The sequence below is a fragment of the Acanthisitta chloris genome, unplaced genomic scaffold (genome assembly GCF_000695815.1).
Source record: "Acanthisitta chloris isolate BGI_N310 unplaced genomic scaffold, ASM69581v1 scaffold12722, whole genome shotgun sequence".
Taxonomy (NCBI): domain Eukaryota; kingdom Metazoa; phylum Chordata; class Aves; order Passeriformes; family Acanthisittidae; genus Acanthisitta; species Acanthisitta chloris.
The window spans coordinates 3,049-28,882 of record NW_008659951.1 but is presented as its reverse complement, the minus strand read 5'-3'; the positions used below and the strand labels follow the sequence as shown (position 1 = coordinate 28,882).

At 45.5% G+C, this 25,834-nt stretch overlaps 1 protein-coding gene across 1 annotated transcript; it reads left to right on the top strand.

Annotated features, from left to right (window-relative positions):
• Positions 1-8,806: 8,806 nt before the first annotated feature.
• Positions 8,807-25,448, top strand: WNT9A (wingless-type MMTV integration site family, member 9A). Its single transcript, XM_009069620.1, has 3 exons — positions 8,807-9,060; positions 13,724-13,986; positions 24,564-25,448. Exons 1-3 carry the CDS (start codon positions 8,847-8,849, stop codon positions 25,035-25,037), a joined length of 951 nt encoding a protein of 316 aa, XP_009067868.1. The 5' UTR covers positions 8,807-8,846; the 3' UTR covers positions 25,038-25,448.
• The last annotated feature ends 386 nt before the right edge of the window (positions 25,449-25,834 follow it).

Below are 25,834 nucleotides of genomic sequence, written 5' to 3'. Positions count from 1 at the left end.
TAACAGAGTTTGCATGTGGCCTGTTTGCTTTGGTCTCTTGCCTTTAAACCTGCTATAATTTGGTTTTGTGTATTCCTTTGTGTGATCCATTACATCTGTGGTTTTCTGTTCCTCAGTCCCACCAAAAACTATTCAGAAACAAGGCAGTGGGAGGGATGGTCATATATATTTTTTGTTAGTGTGGTTTAGAAATGTCCCTTTTGTTCTATGTCATGGAAAGCTGTTATGCCCAATTCTTGATTAGAACAATAGAATATCTGGAGCTGGAAAAGGACCCACAAGGATCATCAAAGCCAGGCTGGATAAAGCCTTGGCCAACCTGGTCTAGTGAGCAGTGTCCCTCCCCAGGGCAGGGGGTTGGGACTAGATGATCTCTAAGGTCCATTCCAACCCATTAACATTCTATGATACTATGATCATGTCCAGCTCCTGACCCTGCACAGGACAACCCTAGGCCTGAGATTGTGAACTCATCCAACCCCATGTCAGGATGAAGCTGAGCTGGTTTTTACTGGAGCAGGGATCTGAGATCCTAGGATGTTAGGATTTTCAGCAGTGTTAAAAAGCCAAACAAGTCCCTTCCCTCCCAAAAAGCCCCAACAAACAAACAAAAATCCCCCCAACAATCAAAGAAACCTTATCAACTACCTTTTCAAACTACCTTATGGCAGATTTTTTTCCTGCTGCAAGGTGTTACTAGAGGGAGTAGTGATGTTGTACACATGTACACCTCTCCCCAACTCATCTTAACATGAAAAATGTTCTGCAAAACTCTACATGGTTAAACCAAGCACTTAATTTTCTTTTCTTGGCTTATTTTATCTTCCATCATGTTGCTTCTCACTTAACTGCTTCCCTGCACCAAAACTCACAGCTACACATTGCCTACAGTCTAGTGGGATCCAGGCCAAAAAAAGATGTTAAGTTGAAAAAAAAAATCAAAAAATAAGCAGTGGCTGGAATAAGGAGCAGCAGTGGGTTGTGGGGTGGGGGTCCAGGAGCTGTCCAGCTTGTGGGGGGATAATTCCTGGCACAGGCTGCCAAGGGCAAAGCTAATGCCATCTTAAATCAGGAGTGAAAGCCCCTGTTGCTGCCTGGCCCGTGCATTCCACTGGCACCGTGCTTCACCACCCGGTTTTAAATTGGGTTGAAAATCCTTTGTAAATCTCACTGATTGCTGTTTCATTCTTGAGAGGATGAAGGTGAGAGGAAACAACCTTTCCCTCCCTGCCTCCTTTCTCTACTTCTGCTTGCTTATGGACAAAATGGGCTGTTCCGATGGAATTAGGTCTTCTATGTAGGACCTCCCAGCCAAGGGCAAGTAGTACTTTGCAAAACTAAACACCTACTCCTCAAAGTTCCAACAGTGCTTTCTAAAGGTGGTTTGGTGCTGGCAACTGTTCAGCAGAAGGCACAAAAGTGCAAGGGGCTGCTGCAAATGTCTGTAGAGATCATAGTATCATAGTATGTTAAGGGGTTGAAAACGGAGCTTAGCGATCATCTAGTCCCAGCCCAACCTGCCCTGGGCAGGGACACCTCCCACCAGATCAGGTTGCTCAAAGCTGTATCCAACCTGGCTTTGAACACTGCCAGGACTGGGGCAGCCACAACCTTTCCTGGGCAACCTGTTCATAGAATCAGTCAGGTTGGAAAAGACCTCTGGAATCATCAAGTCCAACCTATGACTTGATAGACCATAGAAGGTCCTGATATTTGTCTTTCCATTGTTATTATTTCCATTTCAGTGAATCTTCATGATGCAACTGAGATATTTGCTTAACATAAAAATATCTTTTGCTCTGAAAGACTGGAAAAGTCTTGAATAAGACTTGCTGTAAGGAGAGGAGGAAGGGAGGAGACGGTTGCTCAGCTTTGTTGTTCAAGTTCACCACCAAGGACTGAAAGACCCAAATTTGGTTCCTCCTTCTGTGACTTTTCTGATTGTTTGTGCCCTCCTTACTGGGGACAGGGAGGCAGAAGGGAAGGCAGTTCCTTCCTCCAGGCAATTCTTTCCATCAGTGGGTGCTATTAGCTGTAATTTATAACCTGTGTAGGTTTTTTGCCTTGCATGAGTGGGAAAAATTACAGCAGCTTGAAGTGTTTTCTTGTGATGCTTCTGATTACCACAGTGCAAAAATAGCTGTTCTTCATGGCACCTTGATCCCCTGAAGTCCTATGGGGGAATGCACTGGAATAAGAACATCTCCAGCCCTCCACTTCTGAACTGAGTCACATATTCCTTGCTCGTCCACCAAGATACTTTTCCTTTGGTTGATAAATTTTGCTCTCATACGATATGTGCCAAACTTCCTATTTGTACAGGAGAAGCTGAGGGCGGGCAGGTTTTGGTAGGAAACTGGGTGGAAACTTAGTTATGCATGCAACAACCATCCTGTATCTGAGAGAAAACCATCCATGTATTGCCCCATTCACAGAAAAATCCCTTCTGACCTGATGTGATAAGCGTTTTATTGAGGTGCTGGGGTCCAGTGCCCTTCTCAATGCAGGACAACTGCCCTGGAGAGATTTCAGTTGGATTGCTGTGTTCAGCAGCCTAGGAGAAGTGTTCTGACTTCTGTATGAACATCAACAAAGGCTAAAATGAGAAATTTGGGAGTCTCTGTGGTAACACTTGAGCCTGAAAGAACTTTGGGATCAGAGTGGTTGCTGTGAGTGCTAAAAGCATTCAGGAAAGTGGTGTAGGAAAGGGAAGAGCTGGAAATTTGCACTGTCAGATTATTTTTTTATAGAAGTAGCTGTTATTTCTCTTTGCCAGGTGCTGGAAATAACTCTTTATAGGACCCAAGAGCCTGGCAGGTATGTGTAGCAGGGTCCATTCATGCCCATTCCTTCATCCTCTTGCCCAAGATGCTCAGAGGAAACTACCGTGTAGATCTATCTGGGCATGGATCTGAGCATACTTCATGAGGAGACTGATGCTTCTTTGCCTTGTAAGTTGGGTCTGTTGAGGAGCTGTAGCTTTTCTCCTCTGTATTTTCCTATTTCCCACCACTCAGAAGCTGATCCAAGGACTTAGAGGAATTTCCTGTATCACAGAATCCCAGAATGTTTTGGGTTGGAAGGCACCTTAAAGATCATCCAGTTCCAACTCCCCTGCCATGGGCAGGGATACCTTCCATTAGGAAAATACATAAACCATGCTCTCAGTTGGAGCATGAGTGTAGGGTATGGCTACTTCCCACCAGCATGCAGAGGTCACAAAGTCCTATCACTCTTACTGTGTGTTGGTGGAAGCATGTAATGCTGTAGTACTCTCTGTGGTGGTGGCTGTTACTTGTCTTTGCAAGTAGATGCTGCAACTGAGATTTGGGCACCATTGACTGCTGAGAAAACCCGTGTTTGAGGAGTTGCCTCCTAAAGATAGGCTATGTGTGTGTACCATGATGTGGAGAGGACATGGAAGATCAAAATAGAAATGGGGACATAGTTGTGATGAGAATAGCTGTAGTTATTTGAGTTTCCAATTGCTTTGCTTAATGGTCTCCAACAGCAAGTCACCACTGCGTGTGGAAAGTGAGATGGAGATCAAAAAGGAGAGGTGAGCCCAAAGCAGAGTTGGTTGGGAATAGTACATGTGTGAAGTCAGTGGATGATAAGGGGAGGAAGTCTTGTACAGTACCAGGATAGATGAGTTTTAGCAAAACTGGGTTTTGATTTCTAGGTGGAGTTTAGGCTGTTTAGCTTTGTCTTGTAAAGCCCTGCATGGTCTAGTTTTCCTTGGGCTGGGAGAAACACTTCTCCTTCTGACACCTTTGACCCCCCACAATGTCACAGCAACCTGCCAGAGGAGATGGCTGAAAAAACTATGCTGAGAAAAGCTGAGCTAGAGGAAAGGGTTTACTAACAGAGCGATCTTCAGGAAGGGACTTAACACTTGCTGAGATGTCAGGATATTATGGAGGCCTAGAAATCCTCACTTGAGGGTTGGAGGACATCTTGCATTTCCTTTTTATAAGGACTTATAGGGATATGGGACTTTTTGTGTGTGTATTTTATTAGCCAGAGTAGGAAACCTTTGTCTTTGGCGCTTGGAAGAATGGCAGAGAATTTTAAAACTTGCCTGTGTGGCTCTGGATTTTGTGGTCTAAGCAAGGCAGCAATAGAGGGGAGCACTTGAATGCTGGGATGAGCAATGTGTCTTGGGGGAAGACACTTGGTTGTAGCTTTGAGGGGTACAAAGAAAACAGAATTAATCATTTAGAAGCAAAGGGGAGAGAAAGACTTGTCTGATACCAGATGATTTGGGGATCCTGGGAAGAACAGAACTGAGGCTGGTGAATAATGTTCAGATGTTTTCCTCCAAAGGATATTGGGTTAGTGTGAGCATAGTGGTGGCAATTGCAACCATGAATGCTTAAAAAACCAAACAATGTAGTGCAGAATGAGAGGGTTGATTTTCCAGTGTCCAGCTCTTGCTTCAAATATCAAGTCTTCTTCAGTCACCATGGAATTCAGAGTTTTCTTGGGCTTTTGGTTTCCTAATCCTTCAAATATTCAATTGGTTTTTGCAGGATGGGGTGTACTGTGGTAAATCAATTTAGGAAAGCTTCACAGTGTGGGAGTGTGGTGTGGGAGAGAGAGGGCAACTGGAGGTTGTTGGATGCAAAAAATAATCTAGTCCTCGTGTCCAGCATAACTCAGTCTGACTCCTTGAGTTGTGGAATCATTAATTTAAGTATTGCAGTGAAAGTTAGTGTTCAAGTTGTAAATTTTCCAGAAGCTTTGTTTCATTATTAAAAGGAAGGAAAAGTGGTGGGAAGAGAAGAAAAAGGGCTGAAAGTATACCAACACTACAGGAAAAACATTCTCATAAAATGTGAAAACAGATTCAATTCAGTTGCTGTACAGATGTACCAAAGATAAATGTCCCAACACAGGAGGAAGCACTGGGATAGGAATGCAGTATTTCAGCAGGCCTGTCATTTCAGGAGGGTATAGCAGAGGCCTTTCCGTGCAGGAAAGCAGCTCTTCTGGGCTCATATCTCCAGTGCAAAGGAAACTCTTGAGCATCTGAAAAATGAGTGCACCCCCAGGTCTATGGAGATGCCTCAGTTCTGTCTCATCCCCCTCAAATCCTTATCAGGAAACTCCCCACTTAAACAGGGGAAAATCCAGGGACATTGATGAAAGTGTGAGCTGATGAGGCAATAAAAACTCTTGAGCTCTAAGATGAGCTGAAAGCAGGATCTGTCTTGAATTGCCTCTCTGGAAAGGCAGTGATTCCATGGTGCCACAGATAAAAGTTGGCTATATGCAGCTATCGCTGTGAGTTGTGCAGTGGCAGGAGATGCGTTTGGGATCTCTCCAATGTCCTAGTGATTGGAGACTCTACTTCAGGAAAACAAAGCAATTAGCAATGTTTGAGATGAAGTTCACAACCAAAGAAGCTCAATATCACCAGCAGCATATGTGCAAAATAGATAGGTCTTGCTAATTATAGAATCAAAGAATGTTAAGGGGTTGGAATGACCCTTAAAGATCATTTAGCCCAAACCCCCCCTGCCATGGGCAGGGACACCTCCCAGCAAACCAGGTTGCTCAAGGCTTTATTCAACCTGGCTTTGAACACTGATTAAATCAGGGGATAATAAACCTGGTTTCCTGGCTTCAAACTAGTGTCAGATGGAACTAGAAGGGGAATAGTGCAAATGATGTTGCAAAGGTTCCTTTCAGCTTGGTGGGTATGGCATGTCAGCCAGGTCCTTCCTGAGATCTGGATGGTGCAAGTGGGCCACTTAGAATCTTGGAATCTAAGACTCTCCATCTTAGAATGGCTTGGAAGGAACCTTGAAGATTATCCAGTTGCAACCCCCCCCGCCATGGGCAGGGACACTTTCCACTAGAAGGTGTCCACTTCATCTCACGCTCAGTCCCCTTGATCCAAAATAATACAATCCCAGAGTTCTGGCTGGCAGTTTAATCATAACAGTTGTGAATTGGGTGTGTAATAAACAAAAAAGATATCCCCCTCCTGAAACATTTCTTTGGAAAGAACAGCTTGGTCTTTGTGAGGAGCTGAGAAAGCGTCCGACTGACACCGTTGCCTTACAGGACCTCACTCAGCTGAGGTTGCATAAAAGGGCTTTATGGGATTATAAAGGTTCCATGCAGTGGGAGCTCCGAGGCTGTGTGTCAGGTGGGGCACTTGGCTCTCCCTAGCTCTGCCTGCACTTTGTTATTGATACCATGCTCTGAAAAGTGCCACCTCACCCCTGTTCCCAGGGCTTCTGGAATGTATGGATCTGAGGCTGCTGCATTGATTCCCCAGGCACATATCCAGTGCTGGGGAGGGCAAACCTATGTGTGTATGTGTGTGTGTGGCTTCTCTTCATGGAAGTCTTCACCTGGAGAAGCTTCCTTGCTTGTTGACTAGGAAAAGCCCTTTTTCCCCTGAATTTGCTCCTTGTCTTGTTCTAGGAAGGCTTCTGAGCAATAATCCAGGCAGCGATGGATGGACCTCTGTTCATCATGTGTTGCGTGGCTTGTTCTTCCAGCAGTTGTGGAAGAGTTCTGGCAGTGTGCAGCACCATGAGTCCTATTTTCTACCTTCTCCCCATCCTAGTATCTTTATTTGTTTGTACTTAGGTGACTGTAATTGGAAGTACATGTGATTGGGCTGTACTACCAGTAAGTTTTGGAAAGCTGATCTGTGGGAAACCATACGCTGAAGTATCTCAAAGCAAAGCACCGAAGAGGGAAAGGTGGGGAAGGGGTTGAAAATCACCAATTGCTCTGCTGAAATCTTGGCTGTAGGATCAACTCCTGTATTCCTCCTCACTGCAATAATCATCTGCTATATAATACTTGGAGCTTGTGTTTTCCAGAACATGTAGCTGAACAGTTCCTGCTTAGTTGGAAAGGTAAAATACGGAGAGGAAGCTGCTGAAAATGTTTTAATGCCTCCCTCTCTCCTTTGCCAGCTGAGAATCTCTTGTGCCAACCATGAAAGCTTGCAGGAATGAACCTTCAGAGTATCATGAAGGCCAGGAATGAAGGTCCTGGAGATTTTGTTACAGGTCTTTACTACTGTGAGGCTCAGACCAAACCACCTTTCTCATGAATGAGCCTTTTTGGAGCTTCAGCTAATGAGGCACCAAGGCTGGGTACCCACAAGTTGGTCTCATTTTTACCACTACAGTTGCTTTACTGGAGATTCTAATATTTTTGAAAGGAACTGAAGGAGAACATTGGTGTTCTAAGAATCCAAACCCAGCTACTTTTTTTTCTCCCTCCCTTATACATCTGATGTTAAATCACCTCATCAATGCCTCAGTAATGACTGGATCTGTACTGGATGTTGCTGTCTGTGGCTCAGATCAGGGTTTTATGCCCATTGTGCACAGAGGTTTGGGAGCTAAAGCATCTTAGCTGCCTGTCCTCAGGACCTCTACTTCTGGCAGGATGCACCCCATTGATTAGAGATGAACAACAAATCACTGCTCCTGTGAGACAAGAGGGGTTTTAAGGGGTTTCCAGGATTCATCTGTGTTCAGCAAAGGGGGTGAGTGTGCTATACTACATTTTCCCCGATGGTCCTTCAGCAATGGAGATGTCCAAGTGTTTGACCCATCTCCAAACTTGCCTGTGCAGGATTGCAATGTTCCAGCATATTTCCAGTTCTGGATTTAAGCCGTTATTCCTTTTTGGTGGAGGAAATGTGTCTTTGGGTCCTCCAAAACCCTGCAGAATGATTCCCATTGACTGACACCTGGCCGGAACAGGGCAGAGCCAGGAGAGTGGGGTCCAGCAGCCTAGCCAACAAACCACTCCTGAGCCCAGCAGATGTTCCTGCAGCCTCTCAGCTCCCTGGGGCTGATGCCAGCCTGGTCCTTTTCCAGCAGCTTGTCACTTGACACTGGGAACAGAGTGCTTGTGTCTTTTGTTGCACATTGTATGAGTCAAGGACCCTGTGCTGGGACAAGGCACGGGAGGGGAGAAGACAATGAGACATGAATTTCTTCAGGTTATTTTTTCAGGTTTTGAGCTTGTTCTGTCTTGTAAGAGCTTTTGGCAAGATCTCCTGGAAACTGTATCCTGCTCAAGCGTCAGGCTGTGGCTCACTAGGTTTTATGTCAAGATCTCTTCTGCTGAGGGCAGGGTGGCTTTGTGTGCTTTCTCGGTGTCTCTCTTGGGGTTTGGTGGGACAAATCATTCTCTGTCCCTTCCCAAGCTGGTTCTGGCTCTGCTTGATGTACTAAAATGATTTTTCATTTATGCACAGGAGAGTGACCACGGTGTTCTTTTATTTTTGTTATTTTCCTAACTTCATGCAGTTAGGCACCTTAAATTATTCCCTTCCAATTTCAGTTTTAAACTGTGGTGGAGATGGCCAAGGTCTTTTGTCCAAACTAGCTCTGTGAGAGCTACCTAATTGCTTCTTACCCTTATTCTCTTGCACCCACCTTGCACAATGCAGGGTGCTGTGTTATAAAATCACTCCTGGCCCAGACATCAGCAAGTCCCTGTGGAACTCTGTCAGAGAGATCCTGATCCAACCATGGTTCCCCTTTATACCATGGGCTGTATTTCATAGAATGGTTTGGGTTGGAAAGGATCTTGGAGGGATCATCTTGTTCCAACCATCTGCTGTGGGCAGGGACACCTTCCACTAACCCAGGTTGCTCCAAACCCCATCCAGCCTGGCCTTTGAACACTTCCAGGGATGGGGCAGCCACAGCTTCCCTGGGCAACCTGTGCCAGTACTTTACCACTCTCAGTCAAAAATTTCTTCATAAAATTTCTTCCTTTTCCTTACTGCTGTTCCCCTCTTTCTTTGCAGGCTGACGGGGAATGAACCCCTGACCATCCTCCCTCTGACCTCAGAAATGGAGGAAGCTGCAGTGAAAGCCCACTACAAAGTCTGTGACCGCCTGAAGCTGGAGAAGAAGCAGCGCAGGATGTGCCGCCGGGACCCTGGTGTGGCCGAGACCCTGATGGAGGCTATCAGCATGAGTGCCCTGGAGTGCCAGTACCAGTTTCGCTTTGAGCGCTGGAACTGCACCCTCGAGGGTCGATACAGGGCGAGCTTGCTAAAGAGAGGTGAGTGAAGTGGGGGGTCTCTGGGGCTACTGGCACCCCTTGCACCCATCAGCTTCCCTGGTGTTTTGCAGAGTGGTCAGTTTGGTGCATTCTTTGCCAATGGTGGGTCTCCATCACCCCAGAGGTTCAAAAAGAGCTTGTAGAAGGCTTAAGCTCATCCATAAAAGTGTACAGCAGGCACAGAATGTGGTGATGGTGGTAATTTATGTCCTTGTCCCACCTGGTTCCTACTGCTTGGAGACTGGAGATGTCTGGGTATGTGTCTGTAGCCAGTAGCTATGTATGTTCCTCACTTCTGCTGTTGCTGCAGGGAAAAGTGTTGATGCTCCCAAAGCTGTACCCTCTTTTCTTCTTACTTTATTTATTTTTTTCTATTTATTAGATCAGTCTTTTGGGAAAGTTGAGAAAATGCATTGTTAAGGGAAATAAGGTAAAACAGACAGTTTTGTTCTTTCCTGTTAGAGAGGGCAAGGGGAGCTGTGTCATAGTACAGGGCAAAACCTGCAAATGTTTGTGTCCTGTTATTGCTCTACCCAGGGAAAAAGCTCCTGGTTGTGAGTGATGGGTAGTTCCCACACCTCTTCCCAGCAGCTCAGGTGGAGATAGTATAAAGGAAGTATAAAAATACCACCTGCTGCTGGAATACTCTATAACTTCTGACTATCTCATATTGTCCAATTTCTTCTACCCTCCCAGTAAAATCCAGTTCTTATTTCTGGCCTCCAGCTAACAGTGCAGCAGGACCATTTTGCAGACAACGTGAAAGGGTCTTAAGGGCCTTAGTGACTTCTAGAAAGTCCCACGCTCAGCAGTGGAGCTGGATTTAGGAATCCAGGGTCTGATGTGCTCAAAGATAAGAGCAGAAGTTTGCAAGGCCTCCTCTCTCACTAATTAGTGAGGAGGAGTAATTCAGAAGCTCTACGGCTTAACTAATGCACTGTCACTGACTAGTGGAAACAAGGAAAGTCCTTATGAAACCCAAGAGGTCCGGCCAGAGCTGCAAGACATTTAAAAATATCCTTGCATGCCAGAGGAGTCCCTGGATTAGTGGTGCCTTGGGAAAGCCAAGCACTTTCTCATGCTGACACCTGGAGGCCACAGCTTGTTCCTTCAGACGTGCATGTCCCCTGGGCAGCCCTGGATGATAGGTATTTCGAAGCAGCCTGGAGTTGGGCTGCCTTAAAACACCATTGAGATTCCCTCATCCCACCCCTTGTCAGGGACTTGTGTAATAAATGATAGCTCTGAGGGCTGCAAGGCTCTGCCTGCTGTCTCATTCTTCCATGTTTTATGCCCCTGCAACATCACTGCCCTCCACCGATGCTGTAAATCCTTCAGATGTTGTTCCTGCAGGATAACACACTGCCCTGTAAATCTTTCTCCTCCTTTCCAGGAGCTGCTGGTTCCTGGTCCAGCAATGCAGCAAGTGATACCTTAGGGCCAAAGGCACACATGTATCACCCACTAAGACACAGTTATTCAAATACAGCAATGTGGGTTTGCTGCCTCTCCTCCAGGACCATTGCAGCTTCTTAAGGAAAGAGGGGGGAGGGGGGAAACTCCAAACCACTTTATTCGCTTAACAGTTTCTCCCTTCACTTGTATACTTAGTCACTAGAACAACTTGACTGCTGGTTTGCAACTTGGGCTGATGTAGCCTGTTTCTTAAAATAACAGGGGATTGTTTAAGGGACTTGTTATCCTCTTTGGATACTCAGGAACAATTTTGGAAATGGCTGAAATTGGATAGCTGTGGCTGCAGACTGTCAATGCACTGGGGGTTAGAATGCCTGCATTGATTTAAAGCTCATTATCTTGTTACAAAATATCTTGGTGCAATCAAATAGTGTGTGGAGGAGATGGCTTTAAATCTGGCCAGAGCCAAATGTCACATGGACTTTGTTGGAAGACGCCTGAGCTGCCTGTGGGTGAGATGATACCCATGCTGATGGGCACTGGGAGTTTGTGGAGGTTTCAGTGATGGAGAATGGGGGGACTAGAGCTGAAGTTGATGGGTGGAGGTTGATGGAAGAGGAGAACTTGGCAAAGGAACCATTTCTTCTGGCTTTCTGGCAAACCTGCCATGTGGTTGTGGTTGCATGGTGCTGAATTTCTTCTGAGATTTCACAACCACTCTGAATTCAGTGGTTCACAGCAGGAGGTCTTCAGGCAGTTTGTAACACAACCACTCTGAATTCAGTGGTTCACGAAAGGAGGTCTTCAGGCAGTTTGTAGATCTGAGCTGTCTACTAAACTGTACCACAGCTAAGCTGTTTGCTGTGAATTAAGTGTTCAAGGCCAGGTTGAATGGGGCTTTGAGCACTCTGGTCTATGCAAGGTGTTCCTGCCTATGGCAGCAGGGTGAAATGAGGGACTTCAAGGGCTCTTCCAATCCAAACTATTGTGACTGCAGTCTCAGGCCTTCAGAGGAAAATTCACACACCCTACTTTATTGAGGACTGTTTTTTAGCACACTGGTACCTCTCTGTAGCACAAGTAGTAGCTGTGGCAAGAAGTCAGTTCTACAATCCAGGAGCACAGAGGCTTGGGAACATCTGTCTTTAGTAGTGGCATCCCTCTGACAGGCATGTGGGCAGTCTGACCTAGGGTGTAACCTAAAATATAGCCTGCAAAGGATGAAAGCTGCTTAGAAGACATGTTCTACCCAGAGGAGTTTGGTGGCCTGTGTATCCACGAGTTTTTTTGTGTGAATGAAGTCATTCTTTCTCTGCTCCCAGTGAGAGAGTTTGCAACGCTGAAGATGTTTCTGTGGTGTCAGAGCACATGGTCTAATTTCAGGGAGGAAATGGAGGGGAAAAACTCTGAATTTGGTTTCTCAACCCTGACTACTCCTTACAGTGTTCTCAGTGAGTGTGGAGTTGAGCCTTATTTTAACTGTAATTTCAGTAAGGAAGAGGTTATTGCTCTTCTTTTCCAGGTGAGCAATAGAATGGTTGGCTAATTCCTACCACAACTGGGTTTGAGTCAGAACCTTTGGGAGGACCAAACCTTAGTCTCCTTGGATGGATTTTCATCAGTCTTTGTGCACCTGGGAGTGTTTTGCAAAGGCAGGCTCTGGGAATGGGCCAGGGTAGCACCCCATGAGCTTGCTTGGACTATCATGAGCCTCCCAAGGAACAGTTCCAAAAATGACCTGGCAGTGTCTCTGCATGTCCTTGGTTGACACACCAGCCTACAGATATATCCACTACTGTCACTATCTACTTGTGTTATTTTTGAGTGGGGGATTTCTTGAGTCCCATCCAAAGCTGTTCTGGAATTGCATCTCAAATATGCAGTCGTTTACGGCTTCCAGAGCCGGACAATGAGGAGCTATAAATACTGGCATGTTTGCTTTATATTTCTGGCTTTTATCATTTGGATTGAAATCATGGGTGTCTCTGGGTGTTAGTTTACCTATTGGGGGAAGCAGATGATGTTGCATCCCTGCAGGTGAGTGTGGAGGTAGAAAGAAGGCTGTGCCTGACAGGTTTGAGGTGTAAACTGCTTTTTGAGGCATTTGAGTGAGGTGCTGTTGGGTGACAGACTGTCTGCTTCCCATCCATCAGGTGCTGTCTGCTAACAGTTTTGTTGGTCTGGAGTGAGTAGCACCTAGTAGCTTTATTCAGGGAGAGAGAGGAAAAAAAAAGGAGCACTTATGGTTTCTACCCCAAGCATCAGACTGCAAGTCTGTGCTGTCCTGCTATTTGGTGTCTCCTTGGTAACAGTATTGCTGTACCATCATACCTCCATAGCCTGGCCAACTTTTTATGGAACCATAGAATGATCTGGGCTTGAGGGGACCTTAAAGATCATCTAGTTCCAACCTCCCTGCCATGGGCAGGGACACCTTCCACTGGCCCAGGTTGCTCCAAATCCCATCCAACCTGGCTTTGAACACTTCCAGGGATAAGACAACTCTTGCTCACTTTCCATCTTCAGGCTGAGGCTGTCTGCAGAGTGGCAACCTTACAGCTGGCCAGATTTTGTCTTTGACTTCTGGCTTGTGCCACCTCTGTCCATCATTCCTTGCCCTTCAATGGGTCCTCTTTACCATCAGTGATGAATGTACATCCTGACATGCTTTGAGGTTGTCAGAGGTTGCAGCAGGCTCTGCATGGTGGTGCTGCTAAGAAATGGGACAAGCAATGGGTTTTGCCCCAAGTCTGGCAGTGTTCAAAGCCAGACTGGATGAGGCCTTGAGCAACCTGGTCTAGTGGGGAGGTGTCCCTGCCCATGGTAGGGGAGATTGGGACTAGATGATCTCTAAGGTCCATTCCAACGCCTAAAATTCTATGATTCTATGGCAAAAGGCAATGGGCAGACACTGATACACAGGAAGTTCCACCTGAACATGAGGAAGAACTTCTTTCCTGTGTGGGTGGCCAAGCACTGAACAGATTGCCCAGAGAGGGTGAGGGTTCTCCCTCATTGGAGATGTTCCAGAATCACTGTGCCTTGTGCTCTGGGATGACCCTTCTTGAGCAGGGAGGTTGGACCAGATGACCCACTGTGGTCCCTTCCAACTTTACCCATTCTCTGACTCCGTGACACCACTCCAGCTCTGCTCACAGTGGGTTTTGCCTTAATTTTCTGTTTTTCTTTTCTTTCTTTAACCCTCGTTCCAGCTGCAAATCAAGCTGCTTCTTCCTCTCTCCTGCAGGTTTTAAGGAGACAGCCTTCTTGTACGCCATCTCCTCCGCAGGGCTGACACACGCCATGGCCAAGGCCTGCAGCGCGGGGCGGATGGAGCGATGCACCTGCGACGAGGCCCCTGACCTGGAGAACAGGGAGGCTTGGCAGTGGGGAGGCTGTGGTGACAACCTGAAATATAGCAACAAGTTCGTCAAGGAGTTCCTAGGGAGGAAGCCCAACAAGGACTTGCGAGCCAGGGTGGACTTCCACAATAACCTTGTGGGCATGAAGGTGCGTTGCGGACTGCTCGCTGGTGGGGTTCACACTATTGTGGGGGTGATAAGGGGCTGCACTTGGGTGTGGAAGCAGAAGTGTTTGGATGCAAAATGCATGGAGTGATTCTTCTGCTGGAGGGGTGATGTCTGTTATGGAACTATGTGCTAGTTTTGTCACTGTGCTTTAAGACTTGAGCAAAACTGTTGGAGAGATAAGAGAGAAAGAAATGGGACTGTCCAGGTCTAGAAACTAAGGTGGTTACAAAGATTGCTGGTTTTCCACAGGGTCTTACACTACAAAGGGATGGAAAGATATGTTCTTCAGGTTTACATGAGGTTGGATGAAGAGGAAGGGATTTATACTGCCACAACACAGGTTGGGGGATGCTTTTCTTATGGCAGTTCAGTAGAGCGTGAACAGCCAAGCATCTCCATAGCCAAGTTTCTTTAAAACTGGCTGGAGAAACACTTGGCAGGGAACCAGGGTGGAGAGACTATTTTTTTGACTGACCTCAGTCCTAAAAGACCCTTCACCTTTGTTTTCTGCTAGAAACCTTGTGTGATGTCTAGAGCTGATGCATTTGCAAATGGCAGTGCTTGGGTGTAGAGTCCCTTTTATCTTTTCCCATCCTAATCCTCTCTGCTGGAGGACTTGTTGCTATTTACCCCTTGTTCTTCCCAGGAGGCTTTACTCTGCAGACCCTGGAGGCCTCCCTGCAGAACTGCCAGAGTTCAAGAAGTGTTTTGACAATGCTGTCTGGCACATGGTGTGATTTTTTTGGGGTTTTTTTTGGAGTTGTCCTGTGCAGGGCCAGGATTTGGACTTGATGGTCCTTCTCACTTCCAACTCAGGATATTCTATGACTGATGTAAAGGACAATGTGTTGGCAATTGCTGGGTCATCCCAACAAGGGGTGAAAGGAAGGGGCTTTCCACCTTCTCCCATAATCTGCTTGGCTGTACCTAGCCTAGAGTTGCTCGAACATGAAAATCCCTCAGATTGGCTAGCACAGGTGCTTAGGATCAGTGTTTCACTGCACCAACCTCAGAGTGGGACATACTGTAATGCTAGAAATAGCCTTCGAGCCTTGTTATTGTCTGTGTGATTGGATGCAGGGTTGGGGCTGGGATGGGGGACCTGAGTCTCCAGTTTCCCAGGCAAATGCAGCCCAGCCAGTTGTGCATTCTAGGAATGGCCACCCCAGCTCAGTTGTTCCTGTGTGTATGTATAAAATATCATTCCTCATGACAGAGTTGGGGCATTGGAGAATGCCACCAGCGAGTGCTGGACATCAAAATGTTTCCCCCTTTCCCCACCACCAGATGCTCCTAGACAGTTCTGAGGTCAGGATTAGAAATATCCTGGATTTAGCTGGTGTCTGGTTTTGGTTGACAGCTCTTCTGCTCTGCATTAAAGGGCTCAGTGTCTCTGGACTCTTGTTGCAGCTCTTGGATGTGTGAAACAAGCTTTGCAGGATAATGAAATTTGTTTAAATCTTGCTGGTTGTTCCCAAGAGCCTGTCCTAACACTTCGGAGTTGGCTGTGTAGCAGATGGGACTGCCAATGGAGAAGGTGGTCCATGGACACTGATTTCATGCTGGAAATTGCTGTGAGCTGTCTCAGCTCTCCTCCCATTCCAGAGTCATATTATACAGTCTTATCAAAACCTACGAGACTGTGGCTTTAGGTGCCATTGACATGTTCTTGTAACTCCATGAATATGTCCCAGCAGTGGTGGGCCTAAAAGACTTTCCCAAGGGATTTGACCTCTGTGTTTCCCATCCCAATAGCTGCAGTCAGGATGCCTGTATGGCTTGGACCAGCCTTGGATATAGGTTAGGTGTCCTTATTTATCATCTCTGCTCTACACTATGTGACTTTGAGCCCCAAGGATGAGTTGGAGGGATTGATTCTTCCCTTTCTTCCTTCCCTTTCTTGTCCTACTAAATACAAGTTAGTTCCCAGGGGAAGATGTAGGATTCTCCAGCATCCTTTGCCTCTGCATCACTTGGCACAGTCAGGCTCTGGTCATTGGCAGTGGTTTCACAGCACAAGTGTAATATCTGCAGCTAAACAGCTGAGTAACAGTTGTGATGGTTGTCCAGACTCAGAGAGCCCTCATGGCAATCCAAGTCAAAGACCTTTGCTGCTGCAGGTCAGTGATCCAGTGTTCCTATTTTTGTCGACCCACAACATGTCTGTCGAGTTGGTATTGCTGTCTGACAGCTTTCCTTGCCTATTTGCAGCAGCAGTTGAAATGATTTCTTTGTTTGTGCTCCTGGAATAATTGTATCATGGTTTGGTTGAAAGACAAGCCAAGCAGCTCACCAGATTCATGCCACCATGAAGCCAAGCAGCGAACAAATGAACTTCACACTGAGGTGGAAGTTTTTAGGAGGATGGTGGTTGAAGATTAGGAGAACGTACATCTATATAGTCATGATACATGGACCTAAACCACTGGCACAGTATGGTGTCATTAAGAAGATGATTTGAGATTGGGGACCCAGGCTGACTTTGTAACTGCAAGGTCAAAACTTGCAGTGCTTGCTTCAGATTCTAAAATATTGAAACCAGTTTGAAGCTTAAGCATTGTCCTTCTTGATGTGGTTGACATTGCTTCTACTCAGGTGTAGATTAATATCAGGTTCAATCTATGCTCTTTCTCTTGCTCCCACTGAGTGCAGCACTGGAAGATGAGAGGTGCTAAGCAGCACTACCAGGTTCCTTGCTGAATTTATTGAGAGAGAGAGAAAGAGACAGAGATATTAGGAAGAGATTTTTTTTATGGAGAGAGTGATCAGGCATTGGAATGGGCTGCCCGGGGAGGTGGTGGATCCACTGTCCCTGGAGGTTTTCAAGATGAGACTGGATGTGGCACTTAGTGCCATGGTCTAGCAACCATGGCAGGGTTGGACTCGATTATCTTTGGGGTCTTTTCCTACCCAGCTATTTCTATGATTCTCTGATATTTACCTTGATGAAGGTAGTGGGTAAAATGATTCTCAGCACCTTTTCCCTACTTCTCTCTGAAGAAGCTGCCCATCAGCTAATCTCTGATGTAAAGAGTTTCCAACCATCGAGTAGGATTTGCTAACCTAGTGACCACAACAGTGTGAAACCACTTTGAACTAACCTAGTTGGGTTATTTGATTTTGATCAAAGGCAATACAGGAGTGCAGGTAGCCTTGATTTGTGACATTTTGGACCTGAACAATTTGGAACTGGAGTGTTTAGTGTGTGGATGGATGTGCATGTTTGTGTTAGCTGAGAGAGTGGAGGAATATGTATTAAAGATGCAGCACAAGCTTGGTGGTCTTTCACTGATTCTTAATATGTAATCTTTCACATCTAATTACTCTCAACCATGGCAAAACATACAAATAACCCCTTGAGATGCAGGAAAAAATGGACCTGTGCTTCACTGACTAATTTGGCAACCAACTCTCTCCCTTCTGGACTAATAGCAGTTTCTCCATGGTGTCACACTAGCAAACAATCTGTGTATTTCTGAGAGGGTGACATTATCCTATCCCGCCTAGTTTTAGTGTCTCTTGGTAGACGTTCTCATTTAATTATGATTTTACTTCTGGTTTTTACAACCTTGATGGGCTGACTGTAATTTTGCTGCCACCAATGAAATAATCACTGAACATGTTGTGCCTGTGATGGCTCACCAAGTTATATGATATGACCTCAGTGGTTAATGAAAGGGCGAGCTTGTCTAGTGTGAGGATGAGGTAATTAGACCAGGACTTCTCCAGCTTTCTCTTTATTGAAAAGTAGGAGCTCTGAATAGACCACTTATTAAAAAAGCAATTTCCCTTCCTTGGCCAAATCTACTCTCCCTCATTCACCTATTCTTTCTGAGGGGTCTTGGGTGGAGAGGGTGTGTGCTGAGAGGGGGAAATGTGTGTATGTGTTGAGGGGATGGGGGTGGTGGTGGTGAGAGAAGTCAACTGTATTAAAACTCTACTGCCAGCAAGGAAGTTTCTTAGCTATATTAAATAAAGCACAGGCAGCCTTGCTAAAGCTCTCATCTTCTCTATATCCTCCCCCTTCTTCCCCCTTATACACACAAGTGCAGTCCTCTTTTGTAACCCATTAATGAAAAGTCGGAATATTAGAGCACTCAATTAGTTCCACTGGGCTTGAGTAAGTGATGTTTTAATTAAATTTGCCCAGTTTCTCAGCAAAGTATCATTAAACATGACTTTTCAACTCCCTCTCTGGAGCGTTGCTAAGTTTCTTAATCCCAGGAGTGCTGACCTCTTCCAGAGGTATGTCTGGTCAAGCATGTCTTACAGATCCAAGGGGCACTATTAAAGGGGGCTGCTGTTATCCAAGGAAAAAAATTGACATGTTCTCATTGCCTTTTTCCTTTATCCTTCCAAAAAGAGAGGGACACAGGCCTTTGCCTTCAGGACCCTGAAGTTGGGGTATAACCACAGACTTTTGAGAGCCAAGAGTGCTTAGTGTAAAACTATGGGAGGGCAGAAATAGAGAACAAAACAAGTCTTTTCTCTCACTTTGAGCAATATCCTGCTTTGAAGCTCATTCTCTTGGTGAGGTTTAATTGGTTTTGCACAATATGTTTTGGTCTGTACAAACTAGGGGAACTTTTCTGAAGGATCATGGAATCCTAAAATGATTTGGATTGGAAGAGACCTTAAAGATTCTCATTCCAACCCCATGCCATGATCCTTCCTGGTCACCCATGTTGGTGTAGACTTCAAGTCCAGACCCATCCTAAGACATGTTATACCTGAAACCATATGGGATGCTCAGGAGAAGATAGCGGGAGGTGCATAGACTTTCCTTTGCTGTTGACTTGTTTGTTTTGGAATTCCATGCAAGGAGTGGCAGTGCTGGCAGGGATCTATCTGGAGGGCTGAGCGTGCCTCTTGTGCTGGAGATGGACTCTCCATATCAGGTAGATGTTTGCCCAGCTATCATCTGTCTGAAGAACTTCATGAGCTATCACATAACATGTTATCAGAGCATACCACCCTCTTCATTTCTGTATCTCCGTTTTACGGAGGGGGAAATTGAGACACAGAAAGATTAAGTGACTCACTAAAGGTCACACACAGGCGTAGCAAAGCAGAGACTTGCACCCTGGTCTCCTGTTGCAGAGGTGGTGTTTACAAGCATTGCCCATCCAGTCTCACACAGTACCTACTGGTAAACATGATTCCAGTTAAACTCCAGAGTTTGTTGAATAGACAGGTTTAAATGTTAACTCCTGTGTTTTTCTGCACCTTCAAAATGTGTAATAATTGCTGGTTTTGAGATAAATCCGTATGAGCTTAATACAGTTGGTGCTTGAGGGGGGGGAAAAAAGAGGTCATAATGAATCCTTTTGGCAGCTTTTTTTGGGATATGCTTGCAGGGAGGAATGTAGCATCACACTTCAACCAAGGTACAAATCCAGCCTAGCAAAAAACAGCCTGAGATGAGCTTCTGACTTGATGCACAGATCAGTTTTCAGTGCCACCACTAGTATTAATTGCTGCAGGTTATGACAGGTAGGAATGCACAGGCATGCTCTCTGGATTTTCCTTTCCTTTCAGGTTGAGATTGGCTCAGCCAAAGTCTAAGGCCTAGAAATCAATACTCTGGAAAAAATTTCTTGCTGTGTCCCATAAGTGATTGCAGTTAGTTGTTTATGTGGAACTTTCTCAGCATGTGAAGCATGTTAGGAATACTAGGGAGGGTGGGGAAATAGTGATGAAGTTCTCAATGTTAAGTAGGGTTATGTTTTATGCTGTGATGCTTGTATTTTAATACATGGTCATTAAAATATGAGTGTTCATAGTTTTAAAGATGGAAGGGTAGTGGAAAGAAATTTGTTCTGAAAAAGCAGGTTGAGAACAGGCTCAGAAGTTTTTTTTAACAAGATAGAAGGAAAGGCGAAGGAAAAAGAAAAGGCTAACAATCTGTAGAACATTCATAACTCAGCCAATGGCAATGGCCAGTGTAAAGGGACAAGTCTGGTTGTCTAGTTGTGTGGGGACCATGGTTGCTGTCCAAACAAACTTTAATACTTGAGCTGAGAGAATGACTAAGCCTATTTAAATTGAAGAGGGGTATGTATACAGAGGATGGAAAGGATTTGCTTTGTGCAGAAGCATCCCAAAGCCCTTTCTGAAGTAAGACAAGATGAGGGGCAGGCTTTTTTGTGGATGAGCTGAGTCTGAGGAAGGTTCATTTGCTCCCTTCTCTCCCCCAAACCATAGCAAATGGTTTGAAGCCTTGGAGCCGTAGACCAGCCATGACGACAGTGGAGCTCTAACCGAGGAATTCCCACGGCTGTGTGTCCGCTTCGGACTGCTGCTGCCCAGACAAGAGTTGTCTGAAAACCACTGCCAGAGCCCCGTGACCCAGCTGGGAATGAATGGGAATCTGTCCTCGGCGTTTCAGCTAAAACACTGAGAAATTGTGTGTTGCAGCATGTCTGAGACTGATCATTACGGGGGCACTTAGTCTGAGCTTCGTAGCGAACCATTGTTGTGAGGGAGGATTACATGTTGCATAGCAATCCTCTGCTGTGATCCCTTTTCCCTATGGCTCTTGTAAAGCCATTTGGGCAGACGGTCCAGCAGCACTATCTAATTTCCTCTGAGTAGCAAGCACCAGTAAAGATGACTGTCTTGCTTTATGCTTCCCTCATTTTGCCTTTATCAGTATTTGGTTAATGGGAATTGTGTCCCTAAGTCAAACTAATTTGCTCAAAGACCTTGATTTTCTCTCCCAAACTGCTCTTCTATTTGTGAAACTACCAGACCAGGTTGTTCAGAGCAGAGTGTAAGGATATGATTTTTACATGTGATGCTATCCCTGACTCACTAGTTGTCTTTGTTTGACTTTTCTTTCATGATAGAAGCCATCTACAGCATATAACACAATAAGGATGCTCCTTATTGTGTTTACTCCTGAGCTGCTACAAGTCTGCTGCTGTGTAGTGGCTATGATGTTTGGACCATAGGGAGCATGACTTAACTTTGTGCTTTGGATTTAATCTAATTCATACTGTCTCACATCTGTGACAAGATAGAAGTGTGCATGTGGCCACTTCCTTGGTGTAGATGAAATGATTATTCAGTGGTGATGCCATGTGTGTTCAGAAGAGGTGCAGGTCTATGTAGGATGGAGGTAAATCAGGCTCTGAACTGTAATGTGCCTTGAAAAGAAAACAGAAGCTACTAAAGCTCTTGAAATTAGAAGTTTGTGTTAAAGTCTTATTCTGCCTCACATACCCTAGACTTTTGCAGTAATAAAAGCTACACTGCTTTATCCTGGAAGCCCCTCCAGATTTCAAAGTGTGAGCTAGACATTCACCCATTTGTCTCAGAGCCCAGCCAGGAAAGCTTTCTCCAACACCGCTTCAAGCAACCTGCTGACTTGGATCAGTCTTGCTCTGCTTCCTGAAGAAATGAGGTGGATTTAAGTGTCTCTGACAGGAGCTTGCAACAAGAGGAGGAAGGTCGTTGTGGAAGCTGGGGAGCGAGACGAGAAACAGAAGGTCTTTGCCAAGATTCATTTTGGCTCGTGGGTGGTTAGGGGCCTGTAGGCAGCAGTTCTCCGTCACACATCACCTCAAGTAGCTGCATCGTGACTGACAGCAGCAGGGGAGAGTGCCTGGGGAAGAGATTTTTTTTCCAGGATTTTCACTCTAGCTGCCTCATAACATTCTTGAGCCCTTCCTGGTCCTTCAAGGAGAAGGTTTATGGGGTGGTTGGGATGCACCACACTTGCACAGTGGCCATATGAAAATCCACATGCTGGATTTCATGAACTGGTGCATTCATGAGAATGGGGACAATGTCCTTTTATGCTTTTGTCCACCAGTGTATGATACCTAAGCTGTCCCAGCCACTGCTTAGCAAGGAGTTAGAAGTGAGTCAGGAAAAAACAGACTGGGAGGCATTAGGAACTTTGTTCATTGCTGTTTGAGCCCAGATCATCAAAATAGGGTCATCTCCACAAATACATGTATTAGTACCCTTTGAGAGACTTTTACCCTCCTGGAGGAACAGTTGGTAGCGAAAAGCAGTTTTCAAATGCTAGATGCTGATATTTAGACACCTGAGTTTGTCCCCAAGGGTGGGATTCTGCTCACAGGTTAACAAACCTAAACTGAGGTGCCTCTGTGTGGGCTGTGTCCCCAGACTCTTGTTAGTGAGTGGAGATGTGATCAGCACAGTCAGTAGGAGCCTGGAGAGCAGTTTAGTGGAGCAGGTGCAGGTGTCTGCCTCACTGCAGGATCCTCTGCCTGCTTTGGCTCTGCTGAGTCAGATGGGAGTTGAGAGGTGTTTCTCAAATCGAGGTGTTTAAACTCAAATGTTTGCCTTGGTGAGGTCAACCCTGGCTGATTGCTGTGATTTCAGTGCCTAAACCTACATGCTTATTCCTGACTGAAGGTCTGCTGCTATCTGCTCTCTGCCAGCTGCCAATCCATCAGGATCTGGTTTTCCAACATGTGTTGTGCTGTATCTACCAGCCCCATGTAGATGCCTTAGGTACACTGCACTTGCAACATCAGCACTCCCATGGAGCACAGGAGAGGTGGCTCCTGACACAAACATCCCTGTCTCCAGGTTCCCTTCCTGAATTTCATGACCCTGTCTTGTTCAATCAGCTCAAAATCCAGGAGCATGTCTACTAGCTGAGCCAATTCCCCTTGGTTTCTTTTTTCCCATCTCCTGTACAATGGTAGTTGTCTCCTTTTCCAGGTGGAGCAGATGCAGATGCTTTGGGGGAGGTGGGAGGATTGAGAAAAGCCTGAACTGATGAATGACTGCAGTGTGCAGCCCTTCTCCAAGTATCTCAGCAATTTTTTGCCTGGTTTGCTGACAGTCTGGGCGTGAAATCAGGTGGAGGAGCTTTGTTTCACATGAACTCAGCTCTCACTTCTGGACAACCAGTGAAATGAGACTTTACATAAGGGATGGTGTGGGTGAGGGTTGGGTTTTTCCCCCCTTGGTGTGGAAACGTGTTCTGTACTCTTGTCTAACATTGTGGGATTTCTTGCAGAGTTGGCTAGACACTTTGGCACACAAAGCGTGACAGCCCTTAACCAAGTCAGCCCAGCTGAGCACTATAAGCAGTAACACATCTCTCTCTGTAACCCGTCACTTGTTTGAATGCTACTGTGTATTATTGGATTGCATTGGAAAGGTCTTGGCTGTCACAGGAATGAAGTGTGACCATTGGCCAGGCTTTGCTGAAGGCTGTATTATGCATATTGTCTTTCTAAAAATGTTTCTGGAATATCAGGATTGGGCCAGACCCCAATTCTGAGTCCATGACCTAGTGCACATTTGCACATGGTGCTCAGCAGGACTCATGCAGCCAAATAATTAAGAACCGGATGGTCAGGAAATGGACCAGAGCCAGCCCTCTGCTGTCAGGAGGCCATAACGTAGGCAGATGCCATAATGGGCAGAGAGGGAAAGTTGTTTTCTTCTTTCTTAGATACCTTAGATGCCCAAAGGAAGGGCACTTTCAGCAGTACCTTGCCAGGAGTCAGCTCTATAAAACAAACTCTGTTCTAACCTGCTATTTTAAGAGTAGGTTTACCTTACCCCTTTAAAATCAAAATATAACCTATTTTGGGGGAAGGGGCAGGGAGGGAGAATTAGAAATAGAAATATCTGTTTATAATCTGTGGGCAAAATATAGGTTATCTGTGACTGTCCAAACAACATGACTGCTCTCGTGTTGCTCACAGAGAAAGCCTCAGGAGTAAATCTCTCTCTGGGGAAAGTGAGCTGGAACATTCAGATGGCATTTCTAAGGAGAAGGATATGATTTTGTGCCACGAAGCATCTTTATTGCAACCTGATTTGAAAAGGATGGGATCATTTGTTTAACTTCAGTCAGTTGATGGGTTTGGGGTCCTTTACCCAAGGGGCTGTTACCACCTTCTGCTCTCTCCAAAATGAATAACCATTGACTCTTTGCTTTGTTTTCCCTTTCTGATATTGCTGTTCCTACCTACACTGCATTTTCTGTTGAAAATAACCTTGTGTTTCTACATCCTCCATCTCATATGTGAATATTGTGGTTCCACTGGGTCTGATTTTCTTTCTCTGTACTTTGTGGTGGTCTGAGGAGAGCCATTCCCATGCAAGATGTGGACATTTTGCTCCATGGAGACTGAGTTTCTTTTGCTTTGGGAATAAATTAGCCATCCATATATGCGTTCTGATACCTTGAACTAGTTATTTCTCTTTTAAGGTATATGAGAGATGAGTCTTATTTTTTAATATAACACCCATTGCAAGAATTTGAGTTTTAAAATAAAGAAAAATGAATTAATTGCTTAAGACAGGATTTGAAGTTAAGCTTTGCACTTGATGGTTGTAGTCCAGAGGCATAAGAAGGCATGAAATTTAACACGAGAGTCCTGGTGGGACCCTTCTAAACCAAGTATTTCCTGTAGTATATGTGTTCTGTCCTCTTTCAACAGATAGTTCTTTGAATTGTCATCAACTTTGCGTTCCAGAAAGGTGTTTAGCAATTTTTGTTCAGTGTCTTGATTTCTTCCCCCAAAATTGATTTTCTTTTGGGGCCTTGTGTGTCTGCAGGTCATCAAGGCTGGAGTGGAGACAACCTGTAAATGCCATGGGGTATCTGGATCCTGTACTGTCCGAACGTGCTGGAGGCAGCTCTCTCCATTTCATGAAATAGGGAAGCAGCTGAAGCAGAAGTATGAGACATCGCTCAAAGTGGGCAGCACTACCAACGAGGCCACAGGGGAAGGAGACATCTCCCCACCCAAGAAATCCATCCCTGGTCACAGTGATCAAATCCCAAGGACTACGGATCTTGTCTACATTGACGATTCCCCAAGCTTCTGTATGATGAGTCGCTACTCCCCTGGGACCTCGGGAAGGAAATGTTACAAAGACAAGAACTGTGACAGCATCTGCTGTGGGCGAGGGCACAACACGCAGAGCCGTGTGGTCACACGGCCATGCCAGTGCCAGGTCAGGTGGTGCTGCTATGTGGAATGCAAGCAATGCACCCAGAGAGAAGAGGTTTACACCTGCAAAGACTGATGTCTTCTGCTTGATGGCAACCCTTGGTGATGGGCGATGGTGATCTATGAGAACTACATATGGAGACAAACAGGGTTTGATTGACCTTTTGGGATCTGAAAGCTATGTCGAGACATAAGCACTTTGTAGGGTACAGGTGACCCAGCTGTGTTGCTGTTTTGTTGTTGTTTTTTTTGTTTTCCCGTAGACTGAACTTTAATGAGGTCCAACCATGTGGAAATAAGTGCCTGTCACACTGGGGTTAGACACCAGTTGACCTTCACCTTAGTCATCTACACAGTTTGATGGATCATTTATCCTTGGAACATCTTGCTCATTGCACCAATCCTCCATGAACTCCTGGGCTGATATATTCTCTTTGGCATAAATAATCCATACTACTTTATTCCTGAAGCTTACCCAACTGCTTAGAGAGCTAAGCAGATAGGAAAGAAAGATCTTTCTGCTTTGAATGCAATGGTAGAGGAAGTGGTCATTTACTTCTAAAACTGGAGAGAGGTGTGTATGGTAGTGATGGTCCTTGATGGTTCTTCTAGTGGAGTTTCTGCACATCGAGCAAACAAGGCTCTGACAAAGAGACCCACTGGGAGAGTCAGCTCTTTAATGACAGCTCCATATCCACATTGCACTGTCACAAGATACAGCTCAAAAATGTTGGGTCCACCATATTGCAGGCAAATACATCCAACAAAGAGGTTGGGAAGACAGTAGAAAACCAGGTGTGCCTGTCCTCTTCAGTCCAATCACATATTTTCTATTTAAAAGAACCTCTCCCAATGCAGTTCTTTAGCACTATT